At 42.6% G+C, this 25,237-nt stretch overlaps 2 protein-coding genes across 3 annotated transcripts; both read right to left on the bottom strand.

Annotated features, from left to right (window-relative positions):
• Nucleotides 1-6,282: 6,282 nt before the first annotated feature.
• GPR135 (G protein-coupled receptor 135) lies at nucleotides 6,283-7,827 on the bottom strand (the record flags this gene model as incomplete). The annotated part of the gene is given in 4 exon segments (XM_082849869.1): nucleotides 6,283-7,412; nucleotides 7,415-7,442; nucleotides 7,446-7,605; nucleotides 7,607-7,827. Coding segments are annotated over 4 exon segments (1,539 nt in total).
• Nucleotides 7,828-12,987: 5,160 nt separating this feature from the next.
• On the bottom strand, nucleotides 12,988-25,196 carry L3HYPDH (trans-L-3-hydroxyproline dehydratase). 2 transcript variants are annotated; one of them, XM_082840401.1, is made up of 5 exons: nucleotides 24,608-25,196; nucleotides 21,680-21,849; nucleotides 19,076-19,198; nucleotides 18,822-18,986; nucleotides 12,988-14,140 (listed from the first exon to the last, which is right to left on the bottom strand). In XM_082840401.1, exons 1-5 carry the CDS (start codon nucleotides 25,113-25,115, stop codon nucleotides 14,015-14,017), a joined length of 1,092 nt encoding a protein of 363 aa, XP_082696527.1. In that variant the 5' UTR covers nucleotides 25,116-25,196; the 3' UTR covers nucleotides 12,988-14,014. The 2 variants fall into 2 exon arrangements, with proteins under 2 accessions (XP_082696527.1, XP_082696528.1); XM_082840402.1 differs by having other exon boundaries at nucleotides 18,849-18,986.
• Nucleotides 25,197-25,237: the final 41 nt, after the last annotated feature.

Raw genomic sequence — 25,237 nt, 5'->3', positions numbered from 1 at the left:
ATTTATGGGATAACGAATAAAGAAGCGGGGCGGTCTGAGGCGTGGGGAGTGTAGGGAAAGGTGATTGGAAAAAGGTGCTGTAACGGTCCTTCTGAGCAGGTGTAACTAACTACAGGCCTCTTCAGTTCAAACGTGGAGGCGCTTAGCACCATCGGAGGGTGGAGTTTTCAGCCCTCTGACGTCAAAAGGTCACAGAGAGGACATTCATGCCTGCCCAGTTGGAGGGCTGGCAATCCTATCCAGCCTTAATCAGCCCAGCTCAAACTAGATGCAGCTGACTCCAAGTTCTTGGAAACTAACTCAGGCAGACATCTTATTGTTTAGGCCATGTGCTGCTTGGAGTCTTAAAATGACCTTGATTAGTGAAGACAGATGAAATGAATTTGACCAACCATTATGCATGGTTTTACTCTTACAATTTCCAGACGCTTCAAATGGCTGCTTTTTAAATAATTTTCACCAGCTACACTGGGGAGCAGGTCACAGAGCTCCTCATTGCCATTCCATAAGTAGAACCCCCAACATATACTTTATGTATTATTTTGATTTACTGACCCAACAATACTAAAAATTTTCAAGTAATCCAAAATATTAAAAACTGGGGCTTCCCTGGTGGCGCAGTGGTTGAGAGTCTGCCTGCCGATGCAGGGGACACAGGTTCGTGCCCTGGTCCGGGACGACCCCACATGCCGCGGAGCAGCTGGGCCCGTGAGCCATGGCCGCTGAGCCTGCGCGTCCGGAGCCTGCGCTCTGCAACGGGAGAGGCCACAACAGTGAGAGGCCCGCGAACCGCAAAAAAAAAAAAAAAAAAAAAATTAAAAACTAATTTAAAAAACAGCCTGAGGTGCCTAATTTTCTCCAGCTGTGCTCAGCCACCCTGGAGCAGGAATGGAGAAGGCCAATGACTGGGGTCATCCAGGGCTGGGATTTATATGAGAAAATAATGAGACAGCATTATAGGGGTTGCCACAGCCCTCCATCGGTGCTGAGATGGAGCAATAATCTTTCTGTGTCCAAAGAAGGGCTCTAAAGCTGTCTGAGTTAGGCCTGGGTCCTCTCAGACTGTGTGGGGATAACTCATACAGCCCGCTGTGGATGTGACCAGAGACAGATCGATGGGTACCTCAGTACAGACAGTTGACCACTGAAGACTGACGCTCACCTGGGCCTTGGCGCTAAATAAGCCCATAGAGCCTGGGCTTATTTAAGCCCATCTTAAGTTTCTGCCATCTGGCAGAATAGGGGATTGGGGAAAAATTGAGTTGCATAAGTGACTTTCTTGCACCATGAACATTATGGACCAGGATCTAGATCTGATAAAGTGTAGGCAATTCTTTTGACAAGTTTAGTGGAAGGGCGGGAGCTCAGGGAGAGAAAAGGGATGAATAAATCGGCGAGGCTTTGTTTTCTCCTTTTAAGTAAGAATGCTTAAGAGCTCATGGGAAGGATTTGGTTCAGCAGGTAAGGCTAAGGATACCACAGAAAGGAGATAACTGATAGCATGAGGGTCTTGAGGCTGGTGAGGGGACCAGCTTCTTTACTATTAGAAAGACAGAGCTGAGAACTGGTATAAATTCAGTTTAGTTTGTTACATTTGATGGCTAAAATATGAGGGTCTATGTATCTGATGGCTTCTATTTTCTTTGTGAAGTAGGAGCAAAAGTGATCTTCCAAAAGGGGAGAATTGGTTGAAAGTTTGAGGGTCACTAAAATGGGCAGAAAGAGTGAGCTGACAAGAGAAGAGGTTCAGACTGCCGGGCAGGGTGGAAGGGTAGGGGGAGGCTATGCATTCTAGGTGTAGACGGTACCAATTGATCTGACTCTAATTTTCTCCAGCTGTGCTCAGCCACCCTGGAGCAGGAATGGAGAAGGCCAATGATTGGAGTCATCCAGGGCTGGGATTTATATGAGAAAATAACTGCTCAAAATCTCTTCATATATTTTTAAAACACACATCTTATATAGCTGTTCTCCAAGTTAAACAAATCCTTTCTTTTAAGTTTTATGATATCTATTTCCCATCCCTTTGATAGTTGTTTTTATCTTCCCAGGCTTTTTTCAGGTTTCCCATTAGCTTTCACAAATTAGAGAAGCAGTACCGTGCAGTGGTTAAGATGACACTTCTGGCACCAGTCTGCTAGGGACAAATCTTACATCTAGAACTTACTTCCTGTGTGATCTTAGACAAATCACGTAGTCCCTGTGTGCTTCAGGTTTTTTTTTTTTTTTTTTGCGGTACACGGGCCTCTCACTGTTGTGGCCTCTCCCGTTGCGGAGCGCAGGCTCCGGACGCGCAGGCTCAGCGGCCATGGCTCACGGGCCCAGCCGCTCCGCAGGATGTGGGATCTTCCCGGACCAGGGCACGAACCCGTGTCCCCTGCATCAACAGGCGGACTCTCAACCACTGCACCACCAGGGAAGCCCTGCTTCAGTTTTTTCATCTGTAAAATGGGTGGTGTGATAGTAATAGCATCCCCCCACCCACCCACTACTTAGAGGGTTGCTTTGAGGATTAAATGAGCTAATGTATGTACTATGCTGAGTATGACTTGTTATTGGAATTTAAATGAAATACTCAAGCTGGGAGCAGAATGAGATATGAAGGATTACATTCTGGCCTTTATGTCTAAACAATATTTAATACATCCCAATATTGCACAGCTTCTCTTTCTCCTTTTCCCACAAACCCATGAGGAAAGGTCTAAGTCATATTTATTTGAGTCATTCTTTCACATCTTTTATTCAAGGCGCTAATTTTTGTCTCTAAGTATTTACAACTGGACCAGATTTGTTCCCGGCCTTTATCTGCATGTCTTTTGCTTCCAAATCCATCTCTTCTTTGCTAACCACTTCTGAAAATGCTGCACCTTTTCTTCCTTACAGGTAAACTAAAGAGTCCTGATTATGGCCCATTTTTATAAAGCACAAAGTCTTCGATTAGTCTGTATGCCCTCTTAAGGCAGGTAATGTGATTTCTACCCGTTAATAGCCTTAGTGCCCAGGAAGTTGTTCTACATAAAGTACGAAATAAAACCAGTAGATGGTGATGATGTTGATGGTGGTGGTGATGATGATGATGATGATAGTACCACAACTTCTCATCCTTAGTTTCTCTATCTATTGATCTTTATGGGGGCAACAGAGGGTAGAGAAGGGAATATGGGGTTCTGAGGTTCAAGTCCTAGTTCTATCACTGACCAGTTGTATAGCCTCAAATTTAAAGACAAACACAACACTGTAAATTGTTCAGTAACTTACTAGCTACTTTCTCTCTCTCCCCTCACATTCTTACCCACCATTACTCTTAGAACCACTAACAGAACAATCTCCTTCCCAAGGCACCCCCTTCCTAAAACTTCCTACGCCTGCCTACCAAGAGTCAGGGTGGGGATTCATTTTTCTGCCTACAGTCCTTCATGCCACCACCTTGTCACTCCCAATCTCATGGATTTCCCCCTCACTCACGAAGCAGGTTTATTTCATGTTACGTTTATTTTTAAATGTCTTCCTTCAATTCTTCTTCTCAGACAATACCCTCTTTTGCAACATGCTTGCCTCCTTCCCCTAAGAGCTCTAACTCTTTTTCTGCCTCTATTCACAGTTGCTGAATTTCTGTGCTATGATACCTTTCAGAATTGGAAGACTTTATCATTTTCCCCGAAATATCAGACATGACTTCCATTTTCTCAAAATGTGAAAGATACACAACCTTTTTGCCTTTAACAGGATATCTGTTCAACGTGAGTTCAGCTGCACTGTCTGTAAATGTTTTATAATAAGTGCTAAAGAGGAGACATGATCTCATCTACTCTGTACTACACTCAGTGTAGGAAGATATATAAAGATAATTCATAAACTTCTGATTGTGTGATGCCTTGAGAAAGCGAAAAAATTAAAACATCTTTAGCTCTGACAAGAATCATATATATACAGATGGCCAAGAAGCACATGAAAAGCTGCTCAACTTCACTAATTATTAGAGAAATGCAAATCAAAACTACAATGAGGTATCACCTCACACCAGTTAGAATGGGCATCATCGGAAAATCTACAAACAACAAATGCTGGAGAGGGTGTGGAGAAAAGGGAACCCTCTTGCACTGTTGGTGGGAATGTAAATTGATACAGTCACCATGGAGAACAGTATGGAGGTTCCTTAAAAAACTAAAAATAGAATTACCATATGACCCAGCAATCCCACTACTGGGCATATACCCACAGAAAACCATAATTCAAAAAGACACATGCACCCCAATGTTCATTGCAGCACTATTTACAATAGCCAGGACATGGTAGCAACCTATATGCCCATCGACAGATGAATGGATAAAGAAGATGTGGTACATATATACAATGGAATATTACTCAGCCATAAAAAGGGATGAAATTTGGTCATTTGTAGAGATGTGGATGGATCTAGAGACTGTCATACAGAGTGAAATAAGTCAGAAAGAGAAAAACAAATATCGTATGTTAACACATATGTATGGAACCTAGAAAAATGGTAGAGATGAACCAGTTTACAGGGCAGAAATTGAGACACAGATGTAGAGAACAAACGTATGGACACCAAGGGGGGAAAGTGGCGGGGGGGTGGGGGTGAGGGTGGTAGTGGGATGAATTGGGAGATTGGGATTGACGTGTATACACTGCTGTGGATAAAATGGATGACTAATAAGAACCTGCTGTATAAAAAAAAATCATATATTTCCATCTTTGATTACAAAATAATGACATACACCCTTCTGTCACACAAAAAAATTAAATACTAATGAAGATCTTTAAATACAAGAAAAAAAGGTGGCCATTTCACATTAAAATCTTTATATGAGAGCAGAGGTTTCATATCTAGTTTAAAGTACTTATTCAATTAAGGCTGTGAAATACTGAAGAAAAGAGGGGCAAGATGGAAGAAAGGAAAGAGGAAGAAAACACAAAAACATCTTGTAAAATTCTGAGTAAATGACTCTACGTACAGTGGCATTTAATGTGAGAAATTTTACCTACACAAATCCCGAATTGTGCTTTCAAATATTTTAAAACAGCATCTTTGTTTTGCACCTTTCTGAAGGTATTTCTGGCTTGATTAAACTACCTCTCTGACTTTACCCCTAAGTTATGAGTACTCTATTATGTATAATAATTCCACAGCCATTCTCCTTTCAAATAAAGATCACATTATTTTATATGTCATGTCTATTAAGCAACTATTTTTTAAAAACATATGTACCCAAACTTCCAAATGTAGAAGAACATGATTTTCCTGGAGAGCTTTATGCTTATTCCAAGAATGCATCCACTTCTCAAAATAGTTTTTGAATTCCTCTTTGGAATCACCTTCAGTTAGATGAAAGCTACCTAGGATAGCCAAGCTTATTACTTTTATAGAGCTCTCATACATGTATATATGCATTACTCACAAAATTCAATCAACTTGACTTCAAATTACATTTTTGGCTGCATCCAAAAATCAAATTTACCTCAAATGCAAAGATTTTCTACTATGAAAATTATTTTTTAAGAATGTGAAAGCTTTCTGAGAGTGGCACCCCTAAATCATTAGAAACAAAAAGTAGCAGGTTAGAGTAAGGTTTACGTCTCAAAGTTTCCAAGGCAGATAATTTTGGGGGTTAGATGGGGGACATTCATTTCTAAGTATAATCTTGAAATACTTTAAAAAATAGCCACATTTCTTTACGTTCATACTTCTCTTTGCCCCTCAAATGGTTGGATTTTGTAGTAATAAACCACTTTTAGTAATAAACCATTTTTTCAAAATCCTAAAATGGTTTTAAACGGGATATGAATTTAAAATTTCTCAAAGATTATGGGGGTGGGGGTGGGGAGGAAATGCACCAAAGTGTGTAAGGAAAAAAATTTTTGACTCCTAACCTAAGCACCCAAGGCATGTGTCAGAGGTGCAAGTTCTAGAAATCTGAAGTTCTGCTGAATGCTGGTGATTTAGAGGGGTCTTCGAGCAATTCTTAAGGTCTTCATTCTTTCCTGAAAGTCTATGTATATGAACCAGTTGGATTCAATGAATTTTTTTGTTTGTTTCCCACTGTGATTCCTGTAATATGAGCTTTTCAGTAATTGGGAATTTTATTTTTGTCATTTTTGGCACTTACAGTTCACAATGCTTGGTGGTGTGGTTAAACATCGTTTTAAGTTTTGCACTTTACATTCCTTTCAGCGCTTCTGAAGGAAAGGACACTGTTTTGTATGTTGTTTGGGGGAAGTGGTAAGCCTCCTCTCTGTCCTTTTTGTAAATGTTTGGCTTTATTAAGCACACGATTCTCCCCGGAATCCTGTATTGTTCATCGAAGCGGGTGAAAATTTGTCTTCACAAGCTCTGCATCCCAACCCTTCTTGGAGGCTGGTATCCCCCGCTTCGGATTTAGGCTGTTTAGCTGCTGCTGTCGCAGGATCTGGTGGCCCCTCCGGGCAGAAAAGCACAACTGGAGTTTTGCGAGCCCGCATGGCCACGTCTCCTCCCACCACGCTAGTCGGGCTGGAAGAGGACATCCTGCTGCAGGCCCCCAGGTGGTTGCTATAGCGGTTTCGAAGGGGATTGCGGCTTCTAGCCGGCAGAGCCGGGCCCTGGTTGGGCAGGAAAACGTCCATGTTCCTAGTCCGGTAGCTCTCTTCCCGGTTGCGCCCTGGGAGCATCGAAATGTTTGGGTTGCGAATGGCATAGATGACAGGGTTGATGGCCCCATTGGCCCAGGTCAGCCATACGGCCACCACGTTGAGGAGCGAGGGAGCCTGCGTGGCTTGGGCCTGCCGGGCCGCGGTCAGCAGCACCAGGAAGCAGTAGGGCCCCCAGCAGCAGATGACGAAGACAATCATGATGAGCACTGTGGTGGCCGCGCGCACGTCGCTGAAGAAGCGCAGCACGCGCGCGTAGGTGGTCAGGGGCCGCACGCGCAAGTCCGACAGGCGCACGGTCCTGCAGACATGGTAGTGGTAGAAGCACATGAGCAGGAAGGGCAGCAGGTGGCAAGCCACCACCAACCCAACACTGTAGGCCGCGCCCAGTTGCGCGGGGTCCGGGGACGTCCGGTACAGACAGCCGTGGAAGCTCTGCGCCGCCGGGGACTCCCAGGTAGCACGGAGCAGCTTCCAGGGCAAGGAGAAGCGCAGCGCCGCCAGCCAGGCGCCGGCCAGCAGCTGCAGCGCGCGGCGGCGCCCGATCTTCTCCCGCGTCGGCCGCACGATGGCGCAGTAGCGGTCCAGCGAGATGAGGGCTACGCTGAGTGTGGACACGATGCCGAAGCACGAGCTAAGAAATGGCTGGCGGCGCCAGGGCCCCGCGGCGGCGGCGGGCGCCGGGCCCTCGGGCGGCGTGAAGAGGTCCAGGAAGGCGGCTGGCAGGCAGAGAAGCGCCGTGAGCAGATCCGACAGAGACAGGACAGGGTGAACGCGTTGGTGAGGGTGCGGAGCTACCGGTGCTTCACGATCACCCCTATCACCGCGCAGTTGCCCAGGCTAGACAGCAGGAAGATGAGCAGGAGGACGAACGCCTGGGCCGTCCCCGCCGCCCCCTGAGATAGCAGCGGCGCCGCCGCGGGGCCCAGCGGTGGCCTCTCCGCCGCGCCCGCCGAGGCCGCCGCCAGCCGAGGCGCCAGTGCTGTCGCTCCCGCTCCCGCCGCTCTGGTTCCCCAGCGCCGCGGCCGACGCGGTGCTGAAGGAGAGCACGGCCGTCGCCGTCGCCGCAGAGGAAGTCCGGCCAGGCGTGCCGGCCGCGGATGGGGCGCCGGGGTGTGGGCTGCCCGACAGGGTTGTGCTCACTGTTGGGCGCACCGGCGGCAGCGGCTGCTTCTCCATGGGGCCCCGCGGCGGCCGCAGGTCTGCTCATCCCGCACCGGGGGAGGCGCCCGCAAGCCCGAGGTGGCTCGGGGCCGGGGTCAGGGGCCTCTGCCTGGAGTTGCGCTCGGCCGAAGGGTTGACCGTTGCCCGCGACCCGCGGAGCTTTTGACGTGCGTTCCAGGTGTTGCCTAGGAAACCGTGTGTTTACGCGAGAGCGCGGGGCGGGACGCCGGCCGAGTACCCTCAGAAAAGCTGGTCCAGGATGTCACCTCTCCCCGAGGTTATGCGGCCAGGGAGGTGGGCTTCAGAGAGTGCCAGGTCGACCCCCTCAGGGACCACTGCCCAGCCAGATCAGATAAAGCGGGACTGGTCCTCACACAGATGGCCAAATTCAACAAGGGTTCACTCTCAAGCTCTCTTGGATACACATGTCCTACAGAGAGGCGGGGGGCGAGGGGGGGGGTTGCTTTGCTTCCTGTGGGTGTTTCTGGCATCTACAGGTAGGAAAGGAATCTAGAACCTGAAGTGGAAAACAATCTAAATTCGGAGATCTTAAACCTGAGGGAGCAGCAAAACTTAAACCAGGTGTTCTCAAACTTGAGCATGCAACAGAATCACCTAGGGCTTGTTAAAACACAGTTGACTGGGCCCAGCCCCAGATGTTCAGATTCAGTAGATCTGGGGTCTTGTCCGAGAATTTGCATTTCTAACAAGTTGCTGGGTGGTGATGATATTGCTGGTCCAAGGACCACACTTTGAGAACCACTGATGTAGTAAGCTTATTAAAATGCACATTGGCTGGCTGACTCCCAGGAGTACTGAGGATGGGCCCATGAATCTAAACGCCAAAGGTGATTCCGATACAGGTGCTTTGAGGAGCTAGGATATGGATCCTGGAGGCAGGATGTCACCTTGTCTTCAAGGACCTGGACCCCAGGACCATTACTCTCTCACACGTGTCAGGGAAGAGGGGAGAGCCACTGGTTCCTTGCCCTGCTGGCAGCCTTCATCAGTTCTCTGGAATGTGGTATGTTTTGAGTTTAAGGTGCTGCCAGCCAAGCAGTCGCCACAGACGCAGTTTCAGGTATCTGGCGGGAAGATACAGGAACAGGAAGGGCCTGCATGCCCAGGGAAGCTGCATCTCAAGTTTCGGGGCATGGCCTCTAATGAGGGAAAGTGTGATAAACCCTTGGGTTCTCTAGAGCAGTGGTCTGCAAAGTGTGGACCCTGGACCAGCAGCATCAGCATGACCTGGGAACTTGTTAGAAATGCAGATTCTCAGGCCACACCCCAAATCTACTGAATCTGAAACTCTGGGGATGGAGCCCAGCCACGAGCCCTGCAAGTGATTCTGATGCTGGTTTGAGAAACGCTGATCTCAGGAATGACTAGTATACCTTCAGGTCTTAGAATCAACAATATTAGTGTTTTGGGCACTTATTTTAGTGAGGAAAAATATCCTACTGGAAACTTACAGTATAAGTAAAGTTCATTTAAGGTGGTAAATAAGACTGGGTTTCTCGGTCTCAGCATTATTGACACTTTGAGCCAGGTAATTCTCTGTTGTGGAGGCTATCCTAGGCACTGTAGGATGTTTAACAGTAACCCTAGCCTCTACCCACGAGATGGCAGTAGTGACAACTAAAAATGTCTTCAGACATTGCCAAATGTTCAGGGGGACAGGGGAGGCCAACCTCAGCTGAAAACCACTGAACTAAGCCAAAAATATATAACAGATTAGTTTATTTAGGTTTTCAGAAACAACAAATAAGGATCCTAGCCCAAAGACCTTAGTTTTAGGCAAACAATGTCATAAATGTTTAAAAATATAAGGACTGTAGGAAGAGAATCTGGCAACTGGGAGACCAGTTAAGAAAAGGCATTGTGGGACTTCCCTGGTGGCGCAGTGGTTGGGAGTCCGCCTGCCATTGCAGGGGACACGGGTTCGAGCCCTGGTCCGGGAGGATCCCACATGCTGTGGAGCAACTAAGCCCGTGCACCACAACTACTGAGCCTGTGCTCTGGAGCCTATGAGCCACAGCTGCTGACCCCGCGTGCCACAACTGCTGAGGCCCGCGTGCCTAGCGCCTGTGCTCTGCAACGAGAAGCCACCGCAATGAGAAGCCTGCGCACCACAACGAAGAGTAGCCCCCACTCCTCACAGCTAGAGAAAGCCCGCGTGCAGTGGTGAAGACCCAACACAGCCAAAAATAGATGAATAAAAATAAATGAATAAATAGATTTGGAAAAAAAAAGAAAAGGCATTATAATAGCCCAGGGGAGAAATGAAAGAGTCTGAACTAAGGCATTTACAGTGAAGAAGGAGGCAGTATATGGATTAGAGTCTTTGGATATAAACAATACATTGAGGGCGCTGTCTCATTTAAGCAAAAGCAGAATTTACTGGAAGGATAGGGGTAGTTCAAAAGGACAGTCTAACAGCCAACCCCAAGAACAAGAGAAGTCAGGGCAGCTCTACAGGTAGAGATAGCAGAAAGGAACTGAGGGTGATCTCTTTAGGGCTCTATAGGAATAAGTCTGCTTCAACCATTTTTCAGACCTTATGTCATTTCTCTCAAGATCCCAGGTCTTAGAGGAGACAGTCTGATTGGAGTTCCCCTTGTCTGGCAGCCCCATCAAGGCTATGTGCAGGGGATGGATGGTTTCCCAAAGGAAAAGGAGAGTGTTGTTGATAAAAGAAGGGGAAAGGAATGATGCCGGCCAAATCCACAGACATCCACCTCAGAGCATCAACAGACAGGACAAAAGAGCATGAAAAAGGAGCCAAGGATAGATCCCAAGTTCCTGGCTCGATGGATGGTGGTACCATTGATCAAATTAGGGAATATGGGAGGAGGGGCACATTCTAGGGGCAGATGAGTCTGCTTTGTCCACCAAGTAGTGAATCTGCAGTATGGCTCTGGAGCTTGGGATTTAGAGACTTGGGAGATGTCAGCCTCTCTGCAAGAGAGAAAAACGTAGGCATGAATATGACTTAGGAACAGAGTATTGAGTGAAGAGAGAAAGGAACCATAGGTGGAATGCTAGGGAGTAGCAAAAATTAAGAAGCAGGTAAAGGGAGAAAAGCTAAGCAGGTGAGCGATGTATTTGATGAGGCATATTTGGTCAACTGAGAAATCAGCTGTCCTGTGTTTTGGGGTGCTTTGTTTTACTTTTGCTTTTCAGAAAAGAGGAGAATGTAAGTTTCCAGCCTCTTCTCAGAAAAGTTGCTGTGATGATGAGGTCAGCTCTATTCTTTACCTTCAGGTAGGGAGGTAGCAGGCTTCTTGTGTATCTCAGAGCGAAGAGGAGAAGTTTCCAGGTAGGGGAGACTCACCTGTAAAGCCTGGGCCCAAATAGGGAATTAAAATCAATTGGTTAAAACTGCAGTCCTCCTACCAGCAGTACCAGCATCAGCTGGGAACTTGTTAGAAATGCCCCACCCCATGCCTAGGAAATGAGAATCTGCATTCTAAGATCCCTGGGTAATTCACACCTACACTGAAGTATGAGAGGCACTGTCCTAAGGAGGGATGGTATGGAAATTGTGGAATTTGAGGGACGAAGAGGAGGGTGCCCCAACTCTTACAGAGTCTAGAGGACCTGGAGCAAAGATTTGCAAGTGCATGGTGAAGAGGAGATGGACCTGGGCCCACACAACTGCAGCACCCGATGGGTACTAATGGGGCCTGAGTACTAACCTATGGTCCTGAGAACCTCAGTGGATGGCTCTGTGTCTGAGCTCTGCACCAAGGGAGTAGAGGTTGGTGCTCTAAAATGTACCACACTTGCCTGCAAGAAGCAAGGAGCAGCATCCACCATGGATTGCATAAACCCTTGGGTGACCATTAAATCTGGCCGTTAGATCAAGCATAGTTTCCAATGAGTAATGAGGTCAAAACCAGATTGCAATAGTTGAGTAGCAAATGGAAGATGAGAAAATGTACCCAATGAGAAGAGAGTAAGGAATCTAGGAGCTTGACTGCAAAGGGAAGGCAATAGGGGTGACAGACAGCAGGCTGAAGAGGGAAGGTGGACAAGGGGTGTTTGTTTCATTTTGCTTATGATGATACTCAGTAAGACCTTAGAGGAAGGAACCAATGAGGGGAAGGAGGTTGCTTGAAAGAGGTTAGTGATGAGACAAAACCCTTAGCAAGGATGGGAAGGGATAGATGTGAGCAGTATTCAGAAGGTAGAATCAACAGGACTTAGTGACTGATTAGACACTTGGAGGTGAGAGGAACAGCAGTTGATTTCCCTAGTGGTCTTGACTCCACGGGAGACATGGTGAAATACAGAAGGAATGAATATTATTGCAAGGGTTTGGCTCTGGTTTGGATTAGAAGTTAGGAAGATTTAGGCAGTATCTATTTTTCAACGTTCAACAAACATAACATTTTTGTTAAAGTATTATCATAGAACAAGTTCTGGCTGTCCTGTCTTAGAGGCAGAGGAAGTGTAGCAGGAAAATACTGGACTTGGGGTCAGAAGCCCTAGACTGACAGCCTTAAATGCGACCTGAGGGAGTTAGGTGACACTTCCGGCTTGCATTTCTCTCATATTCATGAATGAGACAAAAGCAGTGGCATGCCATGGGTGGGCAGAGGGAGTGCCGGCCTGGGTGCAGTTGATCAGGGGGTGCACTGTCTGTAGAGAATTTTGAAACAATAATAAAACTGACTAAATGTCAGTCTGCATTTTTGTTATCACCACGTGCTAACAATTCTAAAGAATGTCAGTGATAAAATACTCCCCACCCTCAGTAGCCATAGAATAACAATCAAATTTCACAGTGTACCTCGTTAGAGCAGGGGAGATGTGTGTGCACATTACAAAATGCTATAAACTTCTAAACAATCTATGTGTCTTTTTTTCTTCAAATTAATGTGACTTGTGAAATTTAGAGAGCAAATAGTGGTTCTATTTCTATTAAAGTACAGCAAATCTCCCTAATCTGTAGAAAATTTCTTGGTCATATTTAGTGTTATTTTTTGGAGGTAAGTGAATTTTTTACCACAGATTTTAAGAGATAATGAATGGAAAACATTAGTTTTTGTGTATTTAACAGGGAAGTCAAGAACATTAACTTTACAGCCTTCCTTTTGGTCAGGTAATTCAGAGACCTAATAACTGGGTCTACACAGACTTGCTGGATGATACAGCCAGTTGAAATGAATTGATTATTTCACTGTATGCTCAAAAAAAGAAATACTATTACTTACCTCAAAAAAGAGTCTACTGATTCAAGGCTGACAGAGTTCAGAGCACAAACTAAGGTCAAAACAATGAATCTAAAATAAACTGAGAAAATACCCCCCACCCACCAGAAAAAAAGTCTACTGAATATTGAGAAAATCACATGGTGAATAATTTTTAATACTTCATTTTATAATGACTGATAATGATCAAGTTTTATTTTTTAACAGGTTCACAATTAACTAGCAAGAACGCCAATAGTTAACATGTCCTTCATGTTTTAAATTACCTGGCATGTAGTTGGCAGAGTATGTGACTTGCCCCACTGTAGAGATTTATTGATTGACTCCTACTGTGTACCTATACTTCAGTAATGCAATAAACAACCCCTTTTATAACAGCCTTAAAGGTATATCAAAAGCCTGATTCTTGATCTTCTCTCACGAGTTTACGGGTATAGGAGCTGGGCTCTGCAGCACAGAGGACATCCCTGCAGCAGCTACAAAAACTCTCACCCAAAGAAGCTGACCACCCCATTACTTCCCAGTTTATGACTGCTAAGTGTTGAGGACTTTATAATAAGCTGTCTCCCTTGCATGCTGCTTAGAGAGAGGGCATTATTTTACTCAAAAACTGGAAGACTAAAATAATGAACTTGTAAGACTCATTGCTGTGAGGGCTACAATTGAAGCTATTATTCAAAGAGCATTTAAAACAGAATATTATAGTAATTACCACAGAGGAATATTTAAAAGTAACAAGAACTAAGGTTTTAATTTTACCTGATATGTTAATAATTAGAAAAGTATTCTGCATTTTGTATTCTATAAGCAATATACCAATACACATGTATAAACAGGAATAATGACTTTATATTTAACCACAGTGTATTATTTTAAGAAGAATGTTAGTTGGCTTACATGTACAATTTGGATACAGTTTTCCACGTAATTCAGAGAAAATTTACTTATGATAACAATTTAAAGAAAGCCCTTAAAAGTCATATAAGTCATTTGAGAAGAAATCCATCCCTCAGTGGGTCATCATCTTCTACTATAAAGTTTGCTGTACCTGTGTAATGGGCTTGTCCAGATACTTCCACTATAACAGCTTTAAAATCACCACATTTTACTTCCTGAAAGAAGAAGGTAAAAGGAGAATATCAAGATACTGCCCTCATAGTTTATCTAGCCTAAAAGTTGTATTCTCAATTTTTATCATTTTAAAGAGAACCCAAGAGTTAATCATATAGGCAATGGGAGGTTTTTAAGGTAAGTGACTGGATTTGTGTTTTTTATTTAGTTTAGCTGTAAAGTAGGGAACAAATTGGAGAGGAGAGAGACTAGAAACCCAGCAATCTGTTAAGAGGAACCTTAATTCATCAATTAAATCTAGAGACAGGAGGGCAGTTTTTAGAGAATGGAGAACAAAATATAGAGATACTTTGGAGGCAGAATTGATAGACCTGGGGACTGATGTGCGTAGGAGGTGAGGAATAGAGATGAGTTAAATATGACCATAGTTTCTAGCTTGGAAGTGAAGCTGGCGCCACCATTAGCTGAGATGGGGAATGAGACAGGAAGAACACATTTAGGAAGGGAGAACTTGTAAACAAGTTGAGTTTGAGATATCTCTGGGACAATCATCTTGAGATGAGTTTAGTGGACAGTGTCAGACTCAGGAGAGAGGCACAGGTAAGCATGGTAGGGATGAAGCTTTGGGAGTCATCATTAGTGGGTGGTTGAGAGTTGAGTTCACTCTCACGTGGGTGAAACTGCCCATCTGCATCAAACGTTTGCCTAAGAGCAAGAAAATGTGGTGGTTAACAGTACAGGCTCTGCTCAGAGGGACCCACATGCACAGCCTGGCTCTGTTACCTGTCTGTTTGACCTCTGGCAAATTATCTAAACTCTAATTCTCCATTTTATCACTTGTGAAAAAAGGATGATAACATTACTGACCTCAGAGGATTCTTGGGAGAATTAAAAGAGACGGTATATGTGAAGTGCTTAGCTTGGAAATTGACACATAGTCAAGCACCCAATAAACGTTGTCGATTATTATTTTGTCTTGAGTCTCAGACTTGAAGATAACGTATTCCAAGTTTTTGCATATAACATAAATGGTTTCATATCCCATAAGATCAGCGTATTATATATGAATCCCTAACTTAAAGCAAATTCCATATTCAGAAAAGAACAAACTTTAAAAACAGCTACATTAGGATATAAAACTCTTTATTAGGATAAGTTATCTGCTATATTAAAGGACTCTTTGTGAGTAGATTCATTTATTAGATGCAATTTAATCAAACTACAGTAGATTTTACTTACTACTATGAGTAAATTCATTAATTAGCTGTTAGCTCATTTATAATTTGATTCCGTTACAAAAATACTTTCCACAACTTTTCAGGACTTTCACATCTTACTATATAAAATGGAACATTCCTATAGAATAAAAACAAAAAAAATCCAAACCCTAATTTAATGGTTCTCAAACATTTTGGTCTCAGGATCCCTTTATACCCTAAGATTTGAGGACCTCACCCACCATTACCCTGATACCAAAACCGGACAAAGACACTTAAAAAAGAAAATTACAGGCCAATATCTTTGATGAATATAGATGCAAAAATCCTCAACAAAATATTAGCAAACCAAATCCAGGAATGCATAAAAAGGATCATACACCATGATCAAGCTGGATTTATACCAGGGTCACAAGGATGGTTCAACATATACAAATCGATCAATGTGATATATACTACATTAACAAAAGGAAAGACAAAAACCACATAATCATCTCAACAGATGCAGAAAAAGCATTCAACAAAATTCAACATCCATTCATGATTAAAAACTCTCATCAAAGTGGGTATAGTGAGAACATATCTCAACATAATAAGGGCCATTTATGACAAACCCACAGCTAGTATAATACTCAATGGTGAAAAGCTGAAAGCCTTCCCACTAAATTTAGGAACTAGACAAGGATGCCCACTTTCACCACTTCTATTTAACCTAGTATTGGAAATCCTAGCCATAGCAATCAGACAAGAAAAAGAAATAAAAGTTATCCATATTGGAAAGGAAGAGGTAAAACTGTCACTGTTTGCAGATGACATGATACTCTATATAGTGAACCCTAATGTCTCCACTCTAAAACTATTAGAACTAATAAATAAATTCACCAAGGTTGCAGGATACAAGATTAATATACAAAAATCGGTCACATTTCTACACACCAATAATGAAATGTCAGAAAGTAAAAAACAATCCCATTTAAAATCAGGTCAAAAAAATAATACCTAGGAATAAACTTAACCAAGGAGATGAAAGACCTATATGCTGAAAACTATAAAACACTGATGAAGGAAACTGAAGATGATTTAAACAAATGAAAAGATATCCCATGCTCTTGGATTGGAAGAAATAATATTATTAAAATGGCCATACTACCCAAAGCAATCTACAGATTTAATGCAACCTCTATCAAAATACCCAGGCCACTTTTCACGGAACCAGAACAAAGAATCCTAAAATATATATGGAAACATAAAAGCCCCCAATCCTGAGCAAAAAGAATGAAGCTGGAGGTATAACCCTCCCAGATTTTGGACTATACTACAAAGGTACAGTAGTCAAAACAGCATGGTATTGGCACAAAAACAGACAAATAAATCAATGGAACAGAATAGAGAGCCCAGAAACAAAGCCACACACCTACAGTCAACACACGACAAAGGAGGCAAGAATATACAATGGAGAAAAGACAGTCTCTTCAATAAGTAGTGCTGGGAAATCTGGAAGAAGAGAACATAGGCACTCTTTGACATAAGTAGTAGCAATATTTTCTTGGATCTGTCTCCTAAGGCAAAAGAAATAAAAGCAAAAATAAACAAATGGGGCCTAATTAAACTTAAAGGCTTTTGCACAGCAAAGGAAACCATCAATAAAACAAATAGACAACCTATGGAATGGGAGAAAATACTTGCAAATGATGTGAACAACAAGGGCTTAATTTCCAAAATGTACAAATAGCTCATACAATTCAATATCAAAAAACCCAAACAATCCAATCAAAAAATGGGCAGAAGGGACTTCCCTGGTCGTCCAGTGGTTAAGACTTTGCCTTCCAATGCAGGGGGTGTGGGCCTGATCCCTGGTAGGGGAGCTAAGATCCCACATGCCTCAGGGCAAATAAACCAAAACATAAAACAGAAGCAATATTGTAACAAACTCAATAAAGACTTAAAAAATGATCCACATCAAAAAATCTTTAAAAAAAATGGGCAGAAGACTTGAATAGACATTTTTCCAAAGAAGACATACAAATGGCTAACAGGCACATGAAATTGTTACAGAAATGCAAATCAAAACCACAATGAGGTACCACCTCACACCAATCAACATGGCTGTCATCAAAAAGTCTACAAATAACAAATGTTGGTGAGGATGTGGAGAAAAGGGAACCCTCCTATACTGTTGGTAGGGATGTAAGCTGGTGCAGCCACTATGGAAGACAATACAGAGGTTCCTCAAAAAATTCTACTCCTGGGTATATATCTGAAAAAATGAAAACACTAATGCAAAAACATGCATGCACCCCAATGTTCATAGCAGCACTATTTACAAGAGCCAAGATGGGAAAGCAACCCAAGTGTCCATCAACAGATGATTGGATTAAAAAGATGTGGTGTACACACACACACACACACACACACACACACACACACACACAGTGGAATATTACTCAGCCACAAAAAACAGTGAAATAATGCCATTATTATGGATGCCATTATTATTATTAACGTGGATGGAGAGAATATTGTGCTTAGTGAAAGCCAGACAGAAAAACACAAATACTATATGATATCACTTATTTGTAGAATCTAAAAAATAATACAAATAAATGTATATGTGAAACAGAAACATACTCACAGATATAGAAAACAAACTTGTGCTTACCAAAGGGGAAAGGAAAGAGGGTAGGGACAAATTAGGGGTATGGGATTAACAGATACAAACTACTATCTATAAAATAGATAAGCAACAAGGATATACTGTATAGCACTGGGAATTATACCCAACATCTCATAATAACCTACAGTGAAATATAATCTGCAAAAATACTGAATCACTATGTTGTATACCTGAAACTAACAAAATACTGTAAATCAACTATACTTCAATTTAAAAAGATTTTAGGACCTCAAAGAGTTTTTGTTTATTTCAGTTATATCAATTAATATTTTCTATATTGGGAATTAAAGATATTTGTTAAGAACCTGCTGTATAAAAACAGTAAATAAAATTCTAAAATTCAAAAAAAAGATATTTGTTCATTAATGCATTTAAAAATAATAAACCGATTACATTTTGTCATAAACAAATTTTTGTGAAAATAACTATATCTGCCAAAACAAAAAAAAATTGAGAAATATGGCATTTTTTACATTTTTGCAAATCTCTTTAATGTCTGGCATAACAAAAGGCAGCTAGTTTCTTGTATTTGTTTCTGCATTCAATCAGTTGGTATACCACCCATCATGTAGCTCCTGGAGAACTCCACTGTACATTTGTGAGAGAATGAAAGTGAAAAGGAAGCAACGTCTCAGTATTATTATGAATATATTTTTGATTTTGTGGACCCATGGATAGGACCTCAAGGTCCTTTTCACACTTTGAAAACCAATATCCTAGTTGAACGGAAGTTTTTTCAGGCCTGTCTTAAAATTCTCTTCTAAGAGCTAAGTGAAAAACTTATGTAACACCCACCTTAGTTCTCCACAGTCTCAAAAGTAACATACTTACAAATGAGAAGCTAAGGGTGCCACTCACCCTCACAGCCTTCCCTGTGAATACTGAGCCGGTTGCACTGCTTTTAAAGGCTCTGGTCTGGTTCAGTTCTAGAAGCCCTTTGTAATATTGTAGGGCAATTCGGGCTGTCACTCCTGAGCCGGTAGGACTTCTGTCAACCTGTCGCAGAATAAATGAAGATGAGAGTGTTTACAGTGTTCTAGTTCCATATTACCTGGCTGTGTGCCTAAAAATTCCAGTTTTAATACCTGTTCATCTGCAAACACACAGATGTTGGTGGTTGGTTCCTCACTATAAGCGTCTTTTCCATCTGTTAATATAGTTCCATATAGAAAGGCAAGGTCTTCGCTGTCAGGATGATTAATTTTAAACTGTAAATAAAATAATTATCAACCACACATAAAATAAATATTTTCATTCAAACTTATCTTTTAAATAACATATATGGGGTACTCAGACATAATTTTTCCATCTTTATCATTTAAAAAATATTTTTTGGGTCATAGCACTAAATACTAGAAATTATGTCTTTCTCTAGATGAATAAAGATAGTTTTGTTGGAAGTTATGATTTTTATCATAACTTTGAGCCCTTTCTAAGGAAGTCGGCCTGCACATAGCCTCTACTAAAGGAACAGTCCTATTTTATACACATACCTCCCAAAACACATACTCTTTTAACCGCTGACCCCAGCACTGACCCCAGGATGGTCAATTCACAGGCCACCCACGGCTGCTCAAGCAGGAGGAGCTAAGGCAACCCTACTCTCACCCTCAGGAACTTGAAGGGGATAATGTAGAAAAATCAAGCAATGAGTATCTAGAGCTGAAATTAATACCACTGATAGATACAAGAACTGTCAGAGGCCATGAGCAAGCAAAAAGTATAAGGATGCAGAAGCTATTAGGTAAGAGAAACAATTGGATGGGTCAAAAAAGACTTAGAAAGGATGAAGTCAGTATCATAAAAAGCAGCAGGTACACACAGAGAGAAGCAGGCACTGGCAGGGAAGTTAGGTCACGTCAGTGGTAAAGCTTGGTCAGGTCCAAATGTGCGATGCTTCCTGAACTTGGGAGGTCTGGTTGTTTAACTTCTGGATTCCTGTAATGCCTGTAGCTTGGCTGAGATTACTATAACCTTACTTCCATTGTATCCTTACAGTTAGTATATTCCACTACCACTTACCTGTCATTTAAAGCAGTTGAAGAGATTTGGATTCTTAAAATCCAAAGAGTCCATCTATAACCCAGTTAAAGAGGCCCGTATATTGGATCTTTGTTCTCTGACCTCTTAAAGCCCCTATGCCCCACCTCCACAATAGCACCAGTACATCACACTGCCCACAGGGATGTTTCCCCCACTAGACTGAGCTCCTTGAAGGTCGTGGGGTTTGGTCTTCCTCTGGGTCTCCAGCATCTAGCATGGTGTCCGACATACAATAAGTCCTTGGTAAATGTTTGCTAAAAGGACAAAGATGAATTTATTTTATATTTACTTTAGCTCCCTCCCCCCCGGCAAATGGCCTTTGCCTAAATCTGCATTAGCAGTATGAATAATCGGCAATTCACAAAGTAGTCCTAGTGCCTGCTTCACCACTGACAGAACTACTCATATTTTTTTCAGAATCCTTCCTCCCTCAAAGTCCACCCCTTGCCACCTTGGTGAGAAGTTCTAGCTTTGAGAACTTCAAAATTACTCCTTTTATTAAGAAAACAATGCCTTTTTCTCTTGATTTTATTAAAAATAAGGTCAAATTATTTTGTGTCAAACTGTTAAACTATTAGCTGTCTGCTTACTAGAACAGAAAATGGATGTAAATTCAGAGTTTCAGAAGTTACTATGATAAAATAATTCTACCTATTGGTATTGACAGTCCTGGAAAGATGATAATTTAGAACAGGGATATGGTATATATTCATTTTGTTATTTAAGTTATTATATTAAAATAAAGCCTCAGATATGTTAAATAGGCCCATAAATAATTAGTAGAAGTATATTAGATTCTATCTTTCCTAAGTTATTTTTTACTTAGAATGATAAATTCTCATATGCTAAAATATGTATATGAGTTTTATATAGAGATCCCAATTAGGTAAAATTGAGTTTTATATATAGGTCCCAATTAGGTAAAAAGGCACACTTGTGCTAGAAAGGAAAGAATATTCTAGAATTATTTATTATCTAAACTGATTTTATAACAATAGTTTTCCCAAGCCAAACTAGAGTTACTTGAGTGGTTATTTAAGTAACTTCTTAGCAATATAGGAAAAATTCACTAACTAGGAATTAATGTTCTCTGTGAAATAAGAGAAAGTCTGATCAGATTTAATGAAATCTATTTTGTAAGCTATATTTTACATTCATTATTTTCAAGGTTTGCAGAATGACCACATATATCAAAGCATTTCAAATTAGTGGAATATTATATAATACATTTTCTATGTTTAAGTAACCACAAATTATATTATTATTATGTATTATTAAAGTTAATAATAGTTACCATTTATTGAACATTTACTATGGCTAGGCACTATTCTAAGTCCTTTACACATATTGACTTATTCTTACAACTCCCTATGAAGCAGGTATTTCATAATTTCCACTTACAGCTAGGAAAACTGAGGCACATGGAAGTTATATAACTTGTTCAAGGTTATAAAAGCTACAAGTAGCAAAACTACAACTACCAGGTAGTCTTGCTCTAGAGTCTAAGATTATAACCAGTACCCTATTCTTAGTACTACTGATAATTTGAACTCAGAGATATTTAATTTTCTGTATAGACATGTCATTTTTATCCCCTCCATGTCACAGAGGAGGGTATCTGCTATGATAGCAGCATCTGTACTGACCTGAGCTTTCACTGCTTCTGTCACTGCACTTGCTGCATCCATGAGGTCCCTTGTCTTTGTGGAACAAACATCAAGTCCTAACTTTTCAGCACTAACAAACGCATAAAACGCGCCACCATATGCAATGTCCACCACCACCTTTCCATGACCGGGAACATCCACTAGGAGATCTAAAAAAGATGTGTTTGAAAATAAGTTTGTTTTAGTATTTCAGCAATAAAATTCACAGCATTTTAAATATATGTGTATTTCTGGGGGTTGGGGTGGGGGTATTTTTTCCTATTGTAAAAAGGAATGGAGTAAAAATCCATTTTCAAAATGAGTATGCATCACGTAATTAATAACAGACCTTTAGCTCAGTACATCTTTCTATTTTTAAGTTAATGAGGTTTGTATAAGTTTTAGAACATGAATGCCATGTTTTTCCTAAATCATACATACATATTTTGTTAACTATTCTGAAGATCTTTTCTAGAAAACATCATAGAGGCAGAGAGAGAGGAAATTCTGGGACATGAATGTGTGAAAACTATGAAGGAAAATGTAGGTGCCTCTCATGCAATTATCAAAAAAGGGGCCAGCCTGTGGAAGGATGAAGCTAAGTCAACCAACAGGGCAGAGAGGGGTCTCAAATTCAGAAATTAAGTTGTGAAAAATAAAATAGTTCTTGTATTCCTGAGTTTGCACAGTGAGTCATACAAAGATACCAGGGGGCTATCAGTTAGAGTAGAACCACAGGACCCTTTTAACACATGATGTGTCAAAACAGAGCAAGTTTATAATCAAAGGAGTAAAACACACCTGTGGAACTTAAGAGCAAAAGTGAATCAAAAATGTCTTTATCTTGATGCTGATGCAACATGAAAAGCAGGTTTAATGAAAGGAGACTCAGGAAATAGATGGAAATGTGGGACTGCCAGAATGGGGAAAGCTAAGTGTGGCTTTGAAGTCCTCATGCGTAAAATGGAATTGCTGTTTCCGTCCTAAAGGGATTGTTTTGAGAATTCCATGTGATAATGTGTGGGGAATAGTGGGCACAGCTTAGGAATACAATAAATGTTAATATTAAAGCCAAAAGTTTAACTTCCAACTGGAACAGGGCTCTTAAGAGGACAGATATTTACATTTGCCAATCAGCATATTCTTCTCTGAATTTCATTTATTTACACAACGAATAGTCACTGACTGTGTACTGTTCTAGCACTTAAATACAGTGAATAAAACTAAAGAGTCTTCATTTTAGCTGGGTGGAGTGGAGATGAACTCAGCAATCCTGAGGTAGGGACTGTTGTCATCCTCATTTTATAGATGACATTGAGGCATGGAATCCCTTCCACAAGGTCACAGAGATGGGGAGGGGCAGAGCCGTGATCTTGGACACTACCCATCTGCCTTTTATGCAATTTTCAAAGTAGAGAATTTAAGGATTTCGTTTTCTTAATGGCTCAAAGTGACCATTAATGCCCACTGGTTATAGTATGGTCACACAGTGATGCTTTCAGGAACTACTGTGCTTGTGGGGTTGACTGCCCCTGCCCTAACCTACCCCAAACTATGATGTATGTAGTTGGTGATCCTGCTGCCAGCTGTCATTTCTCACAAAATCTAGAGTGCTTCTAATCTGCTGCTGGGGTGGCCTAAGGGGAAATCAGGTAGCCAAGCTAGTTAACTGCTGAGATTTTTAAAGATGCAATCCTAACATAAATTCCTGTCTCCCTCAAGTTCCCTCCCAATCCGGACGTGACACCATTCTTTCTGGGAAACTGGCATCAGTTTGCCCAGTGGCATTCTTTATCAACTTGTGTGTTTCAGCTGCCTGAGGTATTCTAAGACTCTCAAACACCTGGGCTATTACTGCATCATTCATAACATTTATAATCAGGCTAAACTTGAACCCAAATCCACGAGGAGGATCAAGATCAAATTAACAGAATGATTTGCACAGCTGGAAGACTTTGAAGAAAAGGAATGATAACCCTATTGCTGGATTGACTAAATTAGCTCCCAGCTCACTTCCAGTCAGACTACTAAAGCATCTTGATAGAATTCAGCCTTTGCTGATGGAGTTTGTAGCAATCTCCCTCTTTGTAAGGATGAATAGTTACACTCTGTTTTACATGACATACAGGCTCTGTACTAGAGAACCCACCAAAGCCTTTTAAAGGCCCTGCACACCTAGAGAACTGTAACTAGCAACCCTATATATTCTGCAGTCTTTCTATGTCTAGGAAGATGTTTTTTTAAAATTCTAAGTACCTTGTATACTCATTAAATCCTCAAAAAAACATCAATGAGATAACAAATGAAGATACAATGGACACGGAGGGCGTCAGTAATTTGACTAAGTTCGCATAGCTTTAAGGGTGTGTCAGGATTTGGACCCAGGCAATGTCTGTACCTGTTCTTAAAGAATTAGACCAGCAACATCTGTATCTTCTCGAAAATATTTAATTCTTCCCCCAATAAGTGGGGAAGGCAATTTTTACAGATGACTTTTAGTAACGTGTTTACTAACCTGTCAGGGTGTAATAATGTGTCTAGCAATCATATTCTAGCCAGCCTGGAGCTCCGGTTCTTTGCACTTTCCTTGACCCTAGTGGACCTTGCCTTACCCAACTGTGAAATCTCTAGGAATGCCTGACGAGTGGAGCATGAGTCGCTGAGTATGGGAAGCACGGAATTCTGTACCCCTCAAGACTCTCCCCAAACCACAGACGGATAGATCTGCGGGGTAATCAAATTGCATGCACCACACAAATTCGCAAGGGCAAGGTGCTGACACACACTTGCAGTTATTTAGAATTACCTTTTTACTGATTGTAAAGGCTTTGTGGGGTGGGTTAGTTGCGGTGCGTGGGTTCCAGCCCAGAGAGACAGTGTAATTAGTTGGGTCCTGGGCTGCAGGGCCGGAAGGGTCCCGCCGGTTACCTGTGGCCAGCGCGAAGGCCGGGACGCTGTGGAAGCGCACCGGGCCGCCACTGCGGCCGCCCTCGCACTCCACGAAGGCGGCTACCAGCCCGCACGGGCAGTGGATGTTGACCAGGGCCTCGCGGGCGCCGGCGGGGGGCGCTGGCACCAGCCCGAAGTCGAGCGCGAACCGGCCCAGAGCCAGCACCGCGTGGCCACACATGGAACTGTAGCCCTCGTTGTGCAGGAACAGGACGCCCAGGTGCGCGTCAGGCAGCTCGCTCGGCACCAGCACCGCCCCGTACATGTCCCGGTGCCCCCGGGGCTCGAACATCAGCCGTCGCCGCACGTGGTCGAGGTGCTGGCGCATGTAGCGCTGCTTGGCCAGCAGCGTGGGGCCGACCACCTCCGGACACCCAGCCAGCACGATGCGCAGAGGCTCGCCGCCCGTGTGCATGTCCACCACCGACAGAGCCGGCGTCCTCGTGTCGTGCGGAGGCAGCCGGGGCACAGCCGGCGGGCTCGCCATCGTCTGCGTCCAGATGGGGAATCGACAACCGCACAGCCGCTCGCGTTTCCAACCCGCCTCCTCCCCGCCAGAGGGCCAGGCCGCAGCGCCACCTGAAGGGCGGGGCCTTCGAGCCGAGACCC

Source organism: Leucopleurus acutus, assembly GCF_964270905.1.
Source record: "Leucopleurus acutus genome assembly, chromosome: 1".
Classification (NCBI taxonomy): Eukaryota; Metazoa; Chordata; class Mammalia; order Artiodactyla; family Delphinidae; genus Leucopleurus; species Leucopleurus acutus.
Note: the sequence above shows the minus strand (reverse complement) of the source record. Positions and strands in the feature narration are given on the sequence as shown.